The 12165-nt window shown below is 41.0% G+C and overlaps 1 protein-coding gene across 4 annotated transcripts in view; it reads right to left on the bottom strand.

Annotated features, from left to right (window-relative positions):
- Nucleotides 1-12165, bottom strand: part of LOC140910224 (putative E3 ubiquitin-protein ligase HERC6) — a 33963-nt gene continuing 21798 nt past the window's right edge. For 2 of the 4 annotated variants that reach the window (XM_073340673.2, XM_073340675.2), the window contains 9 exons: nucleotides 11689-11799; nucleotides 9888-10049; nucleotides 8706-8852; nucleotides 6519-6685; nucleotides 4803-4869; nucleotides 3713-3783; nucleotides 2226-2409; nucleotides 2019-2121; nucleotides 1-1474 (listed from right to left, as the gene is read on the bottom strand). In XM_073340673.2, coding sequence (XP_073196774.1) covers nucleotides 1263-1474; nucleotides 2019-2121; nucleotides 2226-2409; nucleotides 3713-3783; nucleotides 4803-4869; nucleotides 6519-6685; nucleotides 8706-8852; nucleotides 9888-10049; nucleotides 11689-11799 — 1224 coding nt within the window. In that variant the 3' untranslated portion in view covers nucleotides 1-1262. The remainder of the gene's footprint in view (nucleotides 1475-2018; nucleotides 2122-2225; nucleotides 2410-3712; nucleotides 3784-4802; nucleotides 4870-6518; nucleotides 6686-8705; nucleotides 8853-9887; nucleotides 10050-11688; nucleotides 11800-12165) is intronic. The other 2 variants (XM_073340676.2, XM_073340677.2) reach the window with 2 other exon arrangements.

The raw sequence follows: 12165 nt of genomic DNA, 5'->3' as shown, positions 1-12165 counted from the left end.
TACAATTTTATTTGACATGACTTTCATTAGCAAACTACATGCAACTAGCAGTCAGATCAAGGAAATCAGAATTCTGTGCTGCTAAATACTAAGAACAAAAAGGCCATGTAATGCAATTTCTTTCTAAGTAGATCTCATTGATTTCAATGGGGAGTTCTATTTAAACATCAGTGATATAATGTGGACCTAAAAGTTTACATTGTCTTTATCTAAATACAGTACAAACACCATTCTATGCAAAAATATTATAGGACTTTATCCCATCAAATGTATTTTCTTCATTAACATTCTTTTCACCCTGCTCACCCAACTACCAAATAGGTCAGAATTATTCACATGCAATTTCACTCTTACTACATTGTATTGAATAGTGTTTGCAAGTTGCTAACATCGAAATGAGGCTAGAGAATTTTACCTCCTTAAGACACTGCCAAAAAAAGAGGAGGTCAAAATTGCTTCAATAACTGGCAGAGTTGTCATGAAGCTAGTGAAATTTGACAAACAACGAAAGTTAAGGTTATAAACTGGAACTCACTGTTTGATCTGCTGCATGCAGTAAACGGGCTATAATTTCGTATTAGGTTGAAAACTGAGAAAATAATTCCTTGGACACTGATATTTTATATTTTTCTTTTAAGTTGTCTTTTAATACAATGCAGGCTTAAGAATACTTGATCGTAACATATACGACTAGTCTCTATTCTTCCCATAAACTTCAAGACAATATTTTATGGAGTTTCTAATACAAAAATGTATACTCTGAAGGGTTAGAGTGTTTTTTTAATTTGAGATTTAAGTGATATAACAGTAATTTAATATAGTTTGGTGATTAGATGCTTTTAATACGGGGCAGTTCAATTCTCATCCTATAGCACTGCAGTTTTGGACTAGTGTTAGAGTATGCCATAGTTTTGGTTATAAACCCTATTTTAGGTTAGGCTCTTCATTTCTCAGCTTTGGTGAGGCTCAGTCAAACTATTACACTTACATAGATATTATTTGGGTTTAATCAGTTTCTTCACGTAAGTGAGACCCTAAATAATTCTGACACTCCTGAACAAGGGTGTTTGGGAACTGAAGCTGAAGATTTAAAACAAAACAAAAATGGGTTGGTTTGTTTTTGTAAGTGGTGTGTAAATTATTCCAAAGTTTTTCTCCTGTATCGGGCCTGATGCCAATGGGAATTTTGGTCAGAAAGAAATCCAGAATAAAGAGACTAGGGAGCATTTTTGTTTCTGATGCATGTTGTGCATATTTGTGACTCAATTTTTGCCAAACCCCCGATTGTTATCGATCGCTAGAAGAAGCTTCTCCCGGAGTCTTTCTATTGTAGAATACTGTGGGAGGATCAGGATGTGAAAGCAGGTCTGTGCTTCAGGGATGTGATCTTCAGACATAGACACGTGTGAATTGAACTTTATCTTTATACAGTCCATTCCCATTACAGGGATCCGGTCACTTCCTGTGAGAAACACTACAGAGCAGAACAGAATTAGATTTCAGCTGGAAGAAGAGTTAGAAGTATGTATTTCAAGTTATCTTTTATAAAGTGATAGGCATTGAAGGAATATTTACTATAGCACATTTCATATAAACTTATCTCCAATAATGCTTTTCAGAATGGTACAGTTTCAGAATGATATTCAAATTATTTATACAGCCCCATAGGCATGAATAGTGCTTTAAGGCCAAACAGATAAACAAAGTCCCTGCAGTTGAGATGCTTACAGTCTAAGGCCTTGATCCTACAAACGCTGCACATATGTATAGTCTCATTGACATCAGTGGTGCTAAACACACACATAGCCTGATCCAAAGGCTGCTGAAGTCAATGGGAGTATTTCGTCAGAAGTCATTTTTACTGCACAGAATCTTTGGGCACTGTACACCTTGGGACAGACTTTGTAGAACCCCAGAGGAGTCAATTCTGCTCCAAGGAAGAGTGGCTCATGGTAACTACTCTATTTTGAAAGATTTTGGGAGAAATAAACTCATCTGTTGGTGGACATGATACTCACAGAGAAAGCCCTTCTTCTTTGCCACTGTGAGCTCATGGAAAACCTTCCAGAACATTTTGATGGTGGGGTGTGATGGAGTGTACATTCCCCAGTAGACTGCATTCTTCAAAATAGAACAAAGGAAAAATGTTTACTCTAAAGAAGTGAAACTCAGTGGATAAATCAGAATAATATTGGAGAAGATTCTTTCCCCTGTTCCCTTCACACCTGTTCAAATTTGTTCCAGTCATAATTAGCATTTCCAATTGCCACCTCCATCAGTTCTTGAGGCTGGAAGAATCTGAGTATCTCTCTGTCCAGGACTTTGTAAAATCCCCTCTTGAACTCCTCATAAACCACCTCCACAGATTTGTTGAAGACGTAATCCACATACTTGTTGACAAAGTCCTTCCTTCACAGAAGCAAAGAGAGATGTTGTTTCGCTCACACACAATATTGTTCTCTTCATACACATAGGACAGTAAATATATTTTCCTGGTCACCTTGCTCCTCACCTCACAGAAATACAATAGTAATAAGAATAGCTTTTATTCAGATACAGTTTGACACACAATTTTTCCTGTAATTTTTTTTTAAAAGTATTTTTCTCCTTATTATTAGAATTAAACTGACTGACATTCCTTTGACACTAAGGAAGAGGGAAATGTTCATTTAATGGCTCAGATAATAGTTTCAAAAGGTGGTTATAATAGAAAAGTTTCTACTGAGGTTCTAAAAAGAACTAGGTGAGTTCATGCAGGATAGCTCCTTCAATGGCTGTTAGCCAATATGACCAGGGATGCAACCCCAGCCTCCAGGTATCCCTAAGCCTCTGACTGCCAGATCCTGGGACTGGACGACAGGAGATGGATCACCTGATGATCACTTGTTCTGTTCATTCTCTCTGGGGCTCCTGCCATTGGCCACTGTCAGAAGACAGGATACTGGATAAGCTGGATCTTTGGTCTGATCCAGTATGGCCGTTCTTCTGTTTTGTATCCCAGGGGTAGGAATTACTTTAGAATCTGACCCTCCAAACATTTATTGCTTACTACTGCGAACTATCCCACTGAAATCATGATAGTCCCAGTGACTACTCATGACAGTAAGAGCTACACTCAGTACTAAGTATTCACAGCATCTGGCCCCGAGTTTGTAACAAAATGGCAAAAACTTCATTAGGGATTGTGTCCTCATCGGGACCCTGAAGTGGGTAAAGTTGCAACAAGTGCCTTTAGACTGCTCGTTTCTAGGGAGAGAGTCCCGGTATCATGCAATTGCACACACACATTGGGGGAAATGTTGGTGAGGCTCTCACAGACACGTGCCAAAGGAGGAGTTGTTTTAAATCAGCTCATCAGGTGACAAGTCAGGGGCTCACATAACCTCAATAGGGAGAGGAGTCTGGGACTGAAAAAGGAGACACATGGTCACTCCCAGCCTTCCACACAGAGAGGATGGTGAGATGGACAGAGGCTAGCTCAGGTATCTATACAGGGGTGTTTGTAAGTGTTAATCTTTTCCTGTACCTTCCACCTTATCCCTGCTCTCCCAGCTAGGAGGATTTGCCTCATTATCATTGGCATGTAGGTACTGAGAACTGCAGTACTTAAAAGGACACTATTGTAAAGAGCTGGACAGTTGCTCTGTCTCTGAGGCCTGGCTGTGAAAGCCCCACCAGTTAGAATTAAATAAACCAATCTGCATTAAGATACTTGTTTTTGTTGTTCACAGCTATGGAACTGCCATCTGGAATCAGGTCTACTTCCTTGTTGTCCCACGACACCTGAAACCATTAAAACATTCTTGTGAGAAGAGGCAACAATCCAGGCAACCTTCTCTCCATTAAATAATTCCCTACTAAGGTACTTGAAATCAGTATGGCTGCAAAGTTCTTACTGGTGTTGTGCATGTTACAGAAACCTTTAATTCAATCACCTTCAAAACTGCATTATAGTGGCAAGAGAGAATGAGGTGCCTGGTGCAAATGTGACCACAATTTCAGTAACTTCCCATAGCTGTTACATGGGTGTGTCAGTAATGTGCACAGGTAGGAGTCTTATGTGTCATTTTCAGATGGGTATGTTTCTCAGCATTAAAGAAAATATGAAGATTTTTGTCCTCTTTTTTGGCTTTCCCCATCTCCCCTTCAAGCCCAGGTCTTCTCTATCATACACAGAGCTTTTGCTCATTGACTGACAGGATAGAATGGGCTAAATTCAGCACCAGTGAGGTCCATGGAATTGCATTTGCTTACAACAAGTCGAGATCTGGCCCACTGTGATTGGAAGAGACCAGCCTCAGAGCCAAAGGGCTCGTCACTCCAGTAAGAGGCCATGCTAATCAAAACAAAATCAGTTCGTTCCTACAAGTATCTTATTTAAAGTGGGGTTTTCATTTTCAAAGATTGGGAAGCAGGGAAAATAATTTGTGTTGCAGAAGCACGTCGGAGCCCCAGTCACCAGCTAGGACCCCATTGTGCCAGGCACTATACAAACACAGAACAAAAAGATTGCCCCTGCCTCAAAGAGCTGATAAAAAACCATTCCCATAGTGGCTTATTCTGAATTTCCAAAGGGGACAGTCATTGTTTCCTAAACTGGATAGCATGTGGGGGGAAAGAAAGTAATAAGCAACTGCAGTAAGTTCATGAAAAGCTTCTAAATACCACATCAACAGTGTAAGAGCACCCAATCCACCGTGTGAAGCAAAGAACAACATTTCAAAAGTGACAGCAATTGTAACTACTGTAGTGCACAGCAAATGAAATGGACATGTATCATAATGGCTTCCAGAGGTACTCACACAATAATGTATCTGAAGATTCTCTTCAATATCATCATACTCATAATCTAGAACTGCCTGCAAACTCCTAAAGGGGGTGGGAAGAAAAAAAAAGACAAAAATATACTTATACGCTGTTAGATGACGGACCACATGATAAATTACCCTGCATCGTGAGTAGTGAAATCCCAACCATTTATTACCTATTTGTAGTAACTATGAGCCATTATGTTTAGTAGACAACAATTTAAAAAAACTATTGATTGTTTGTAGATTAAATTATGCTAACCATAGTAGTAAATACTGTAGTTAAACGTATTTCCAGTTGCAAGCAACAAAAAATTGTAAATTCTGCACTCATGGGTAGACGAACGTAATACATGTCAGAGACAAAGGCCACCATGAAAAGTTTTGGGCTCAAAAACCAGGAGAAAATCTACACCCACTTCCCCCATCTCTGCTACCGGATGCCACAGAGTTCTGTCCTTCTCATCAATCTGTCTCCCTTCCCTACTGCAGGTCAAGCTGGGAATTTTTTGTTTTCTCAATAACTGTCCAGGAAAAACCTGTATCTCAAGTCTGGTTGTCCCATAAAACATATGGTATTTCAACTTCCTAGAAGTCAAAATGAGTTTTGTTATAAAGCATAAGTTGCTTTGTGTTGCGTCACTTATATGTATGTTTTTATTGTCCAGCGCAATTACCAGTAACTGTAATTTGTCCTTTTATTTATTTATTAACACTGAATCTCTGGGCTTTGATGACAACACAAGCTATTCAGGCTTTGCTCTGTTAGTTATGCTGACATCCTTACAACAGCGCAATGTATGTAATATGTTGTATTTCACAGCTGCCTATGCTGCATTCTCTCCTCCTGTTCCAAACAGACAGCAGAGAAGACGTAACGTATGGCAGGATGTGCAGCTGTCTGGTAGATCTTCACTATTAGGGCTTTGTGTGGCTCATGGTGCTAATGATTCTCTAACATAAAAATGGATCTAGATGTACTCATGAATGCCTCTCCTCCTGTTACAATGCATGACCTTAATGCCCAAATCAAACCACAACCGACAGGAAGGTACAACAAAAATAGGCAAAGCCAGACAGACAACCTGGTACGAGGGTGGCCGAAGTGTGGAATGCTACAGTGTGGCTCACAGCAGCCCTCCTTCTTAATATGGGCCCAGAGAGTGGAGATTATGAGACTGCATATAAAAGTCCATTCGATCAAGACTGCAATCTGCTCTATTTTAAGAGCAACTGTGCTGCTGGCAAATTATTGCCAACGCGAGCCTCACAAAGGCAGCTTGCATGACCCTGACACAGAACTCAAGGACAGAAAAATAACAGAAGGTTTGCTACTCTTATGCTTCCATCTATCTATGTTCTTATATAGCCCGCATTTTACCTCAGTACCTGAATACCTCACATATATTAGCCAATTTATCCTCACAATCCCTTTGTAGGGAAATGTTAATCCCATTTTGCAGACACGAAACTGAGGCAGAGAATGTAAGTGACTTGCCCAAAGTCACACACAGGAAATCAGTGGGAGAGCTGGAAACGGAACCCTACCTCAAGTCCCAGGTCAGTGTCTGAACCACAAGACGATCCTTTCTCTACTCTACAGACAATATAGTGAAAGCCAACAAACTATCCAGCCCATTCATATACATGTGGGTATATGCACACACTCCTTTAGAGATCCAGCTGGAACCAATAGCTGAAATCACTTACTTCCCTACCACAGGACTCAGCTCTTTCAAATCTTCGAGCGAAGGCTTCTTATCCAGAAGTTTCTTAAAAATAGCGAGTGGGAAAGGGATGAAGGCAATGATCCTATTGAACAGGGAGAGCCCACACAGGACCCCAAAGAGGAAATACTTTTTCTTCTCTACTGAAGACTGGAAAAAAAACAAGCGTTGCAAAATTATAACTGGAGAACCAAGTAAGTAGTAGGTCATGGAACAGAAAAAACTAAACAAGCCAGAATAGAGAGATTGGAAAGACAAAATTTACAGTAAATCTTTTGGTTCATTTTTGAGCCCTAAAAACGTTAATGACAGAATTTTTTATATTAGTTAAAGGGGCACCATGTCAAGATCAATCGGTGCAAAATGTAACTCCCCCTGCAAATTTTTTAAACATTATTGTTTTGGTAATTAAGAAAAAGCAAAATCATCAGCAACAAAACCTGTCAGTCATTAAGAAGAGCTGAAACTATGTTTAAAGAGACCCCACCAGAACCTTCTGATGCTCCCGAAGGCTCCAACCCTGCTCCATTCAAGTCAATGGCAAAATTCCCATTGAAACAGATGGGAGGAGGACAGAACCCTAAGTAGGGGGTGGGACACCTGGAATAAGAGGCCTGCTTCTGTTTTGAAGCCCAATCCAAGATCCACTGAAGTTAGTGAGACTCTTTAAGGAGAACTGAATCAGGCTACTGGTAAAGAGAGGGCATCTGGCAACTTTGGGGCATGCATTAGCCACAGATCTGCCATCAGTGGATTTCATTGTCCTCTTGTGTCTCACTGGGGAATGTGTTAGAGGTCTCACTCTGTGGCTCATCTGCAAAGGACAAGAGTCCGTTTCAGGCCGCCCCGAGCACACCTTGGCTCTTTAACTCAAGCTGTAGCAGTTCATGCTTTTAATCCCTGGCGCGTCGGCCAAGATGGTGTCTGACACACTATCACTTCACAGAGTGCAAACCAAAGGCAATTAATGAGCAAAATTATCTTGAAAAGCAGTCTTTTAGACTTAATTTGCTGCATTACATCTTCTCCTTTTTTGTTCACATTTATTTGGAAATCGAGGTGAAGGTATTTACCTTTTTTCTTTCCCCTCCCTGATAAAAATAGATATTGCTGAGCAATAAAACTAAATTTCACAAAGGAGTAAGGACACAGAATTAATTGGGCCACTGCCAGATAAAGTGTACAAAAGCAGCATTTGACCACTTGAAGAGTTCCCACTGATTGTAGGAATTTAATTGTTTTTGACTATGCTCATAGTTAGCCTGGGAGCACCAGTCATTCAGAATTCTAGACCATGGAACTGGTCCCCCATCTGACTGCAGCTCACCTGAACTCTCAGAGATGCACTCTGAGGATCAGTTACAATTTGTTTACTAATGGAAAGTGGTCTGGTTAATTACTGTGGTCAGCCAGGGAATATAGTCTGAGTGGTTAAAGTTCTCTAAATTTATTTCTTAGACAATATTTCTTGTAGGAATACAGGAATTGCCAGACCTGGATCAGAAGTCCCGCTAGTCAGAAGCGGCAAGAACCCCCACAGGAGGTAGAAGTGGTATAATCTGCCTCTCATAAAGATCTCATCCTAATCCCTACTATCTAGAGAATGATGTAAAACATGAGGCATGAGATTTTTATCCCTTTAAAAACTATTATTTGTACTATTATAACTCTGGATAAACTTGTAATCCATATAAATGTCCAGTCCCTTTCTGAATCTCATTAAATTCTTAGCCACAGAGAGCTCCACAGTCTAATTACTCACTGAATGGAAAATTATTTCCTTCAATACTTTTGAGTTTCGTTGAACATCCCCTTGTTCTTGTGTTGTGAGACAACAAAGCTCACTATTTATCATGTATAGAGCATTCATTGATTTATGTGCTTTAATCATGTCCCCTCCTTTCTACGGTAAACAAAGCTAAGTGCCAGTCTTTGAAATCTCTCTACATTCAAATTTTCCCATGCACCTAATCATTCTCTGAACCCTCTCCAATTCCGCAATATAAAACACCCAGGTGGCACAGACCCTCTGCTCTGGAAAATTGCCACAGCCTTCCAAGACCCTCCCCTGCCGACTCCAGCTACCGTGCAGAAGGTAAGGAAGCTTGGAGTCAAAATGCAAATTACTTCGTCGCTTGACCCTGAATGGTTTGAGCAGATTCTGACTTACGCTGGTAGGAAACCACATTGGGGACGCAGGGTCACAATATATGAACATCCCATATTGTGGATTCACCATCTCTTCAAATACATACAGGAAGAATTCTAACGTCACTCCGCCCGCATCCAGGCCCATCAACTCCCCTTCAAATTGCACCTGCAGAAACACAGAGAAAGATGGCTATTCTTTGGGCCGTTGTTCCAAAGTCATTGCAGACTAATATTTCCCCAGAAATGGAACAATCAACTCCACATTCATCCCTTAGTGCTGGAGTCAAACTACTAAGTGCAGTGTATGCATGGCTTTAGGGTCTGAAGTAATCAGCCCTTTCCAAGACCAGAGCAGGAACAACTCTGCAAAGGGATGATTTGGGAAGACTTCATCATTCCTGCTCTTACAAATTGCCATTCTTACCTCTCTTTTGAACTGTGACTCACCTCCTTTCCCTCCTCCACCTCCTGAAAAATGATGTCCACAACACACTGCTACAGTACAAGTTAGGTCTGCTCAGAGACACACTGCTCTCTCTTCTTTTCTCAAGATAAGCTGAAGTTGGCTTTTGAACTCACCAGCCCTCTGAGGTCCCATGACAAAGCAATAGACAAGCCACACCAAGTCAGCCTGCATTCTAATGAAGAACCACAAGCTGTGGTGTCATGCCGATCCAAGGGCAGGAAGTGTTAACAGAGAGGGGTAAATGTTCACGGTCGTGCACATGTAAGACCACAAACCTTGCAGTAATTGATCTTTGTTAATAGGGGGGATCATATGGTTAAAATCTCAAAACCCTGTTTAAAATTTTCAAAGCTGTCGAGGGTGACCAAGTATAAAAATCTGCCTAATGTGTTAAACCGATCCTTGCTAATTGGCTAATTAGGCACCTGTCTTCCGGTGCATGCTAGCTAGAAATGACCAGAAAATGTTTTTTCTTCCATGGAAAATTCTGACTTTTCATCAAAAACAGAAACCAAAATGTTTTTGGGTTTTCACCCAAAAAGTTTTCATTTTTTCCCCCCAACTAAAACATGACGACATTTTTGTGGAAAGCAGGCACTTTTCACAAATAATTTCAGGTAATTGAGAGGCAGTTTAAACAAAAATTTTTCCATCAGCCCTAATTCCAACCAGCTATACAGTTTCTCTAATCTCCCCGGTATTGCTAAGTAGGAAGAACATGACGGGGCACCATACCAACAACTGCTTTTTCAGGACACTGTCCTCCACCAGACTTAGTTTACGTAAAGTATCTTCAACCAGGTTGCTGCGTTTAACTAGCAGAGGAAAAACAGGCAACGCAGGAAGCTCACTCTCTCTCAGCCGTTCATTCTGTGTCAGTATGAACTGGGCTTCTGCCTTCACACCGTAAAAAAGAATGAAAATATAACTATTTCCAGTATCTTGCCTGAAAAAAATACTGCAGTGATAATGGGTACAACATTTCCCCCTCTATGTGACATTTGCCCAGCTCTAAACACTAACTTATTGCATTGCATTGCACACCCATTTTCTTTCACTTGAAACCTACTGTGTTAGAAGTAACTGGTATTCACGTCATACAGCATAATTAGAACTTCTTTTATAAGGAGAGTTAGATAAAAATGTGAATTAACTCCATTCAAAAGAGTCATTTTCCAGGAAACCATGTCAGAAATGACTATGGCAAACCATAGATTTATGGCTTATTGCAACTATCTATAACCCACTACCCCCCCTCCCACACACACACACTCATGGCTTCCATGACTGGAGGGGTGTTAACTGGACACTTCACCTGGTATGGTCCCTTGAAATATGTTAACTGCTTATGCCAAAACTGATCCCCCTTGTATTTAGCTGTGAGACTTTCATATCTTTCCCCAGAGCTCTGTGTAAGCTCAAAAGCCTGTCTCTCTCCCCAGCAGAAGTTGGTCCAATAAAAGATATTACCTCACCCACCTTGTCTCTCTATGGCAAACCAAAACACCCATTGGTAAAAGAAGACTTAAGTGATGTTTAAAGGAGTAACTTCTGATGTTCAATTGCAAATTCCGTTACATCAAATTTTGTTACATCAAAATGGCCCCAAATCCTGCAATTCAATCCACATAGGAACACTCCTGAGCCTGGTCAGACCCCCGCCCCCACCACCGAGGGTTCAGAATGCTGATGCAGTGTAGCAACACTTAATAAGATCTAAATAATTCTCATTTAGGGGGAACTACTCTTCTCCTATAGGAATAGCAGCAAGGTCCTGGCCAAGGTTCCAGAAGCCCTTTGTTAAAATTCTGCCACCAAGACACAGGGAAATTAGGACAAATCCCCTCCCCCACCTTATAATGAACTAAATTCCACTGAACTGCAAGTGTATTTTCAAAAATTGTCCTGGGAGACAATGCTCCCAAACTCCACTACAAGTTCTTTTCCTCTCCCCCCTTCACCCCCGAATCTAAAACCACACTGATCCAAGTCATGTTACAGGGTCGATCATGTTCGTATAGTATTTGAACAACCGATGCCATTTTTCCCCAAGAAGAAAATATAAACCTCTCCAGCAAAATACTCTACATTGGCAAGTGATAGCACCTGGTGGGTCATGAAAATACTTTACTTAGGCCATGGCTACACTACAGCTTAAGTCAGCATAAGTTGTGTCGTTCAGGGGCGTGAATAAGCCACCCCCAGGAGCGACGTAAATTACATCGACCTAAGTGCTGGTGTGGACAGCGCTATGGACATTGCTACTGCCACTCGCGGGGGCTGGAGTCATGAAGTCGACGGGCGAGCTCCCTCTTGTCGACATAGACTCTGCACAAGCAGTGTTACAGTGGCACCATGGTAAGCTCTGTAGTTTAGCCATAGCCTTAGTTTGGAAGAAAAAAAAAAAAGTGAATACATTCTAAGCCCCTCATTTTAGCACATGCTCCTGGGGTTGAAATGTCACTCTAGTTCTGTGGCCCACAAAAAACAAACCAACATAAACTGTGTTTCAGAGTATACAGAGACCAGGTCATACCTCTTGCATGAAAAATGAATCAAGGTGGAACACATGAATCTTGGAAACCAAGTTAAAGATAAAAGGGAAACGGCAGAATATGACGGGAACGTGGTCTTCATGACACGAATTCTACCAAGGAGAATGGTACATATCTTTTGAATACTTAAAAATAAAACAGGTAAGTCCCACTTTCCGCATTCTTAATTCATGGATTCACCCTTTTTCCTCCCTCCCCACACAAAAAAATGGCCCTGCAAGACTGCAGTCTCCTTCCCTTTCTCGCCTAGGAGGGAATTATAACTGTCCCTCTACCCCTTTGGATTAGTTGCTGTGCATCAAGGGCAGGTTCTGGGGTGCATTTCCTCCACCAACCAGGTACTGCAACTAAACCCAGACTTAAAAAAAATCAAAACACGGCTACAATATGGAGTGAAGATTAAGGTTAGACATTTCAGAGGTAGGCAACAGAGTCTAATGGTTATGGCACTGGATTGG

This window comes from Lepidochelys kempii, chromosome 4 (assembly GCF_965140285.1).
Source record: "Lepidochelys kempii isolate rLepKem1 chromosome 4, rLepKem1.hap1, whole genome shotgun sequence".
Taxonomy (NCBI): domain Eukaryota; kingdom Metazoa; phylum Chordata; order Testudines; family Cheloniidae; genus Lepidochelys; species Lepidochelys kempii.
Note: the sequence above shows the minus strand (reverse complement) of the source record. Positions and strands in the feature narration are given on the sequence as shown.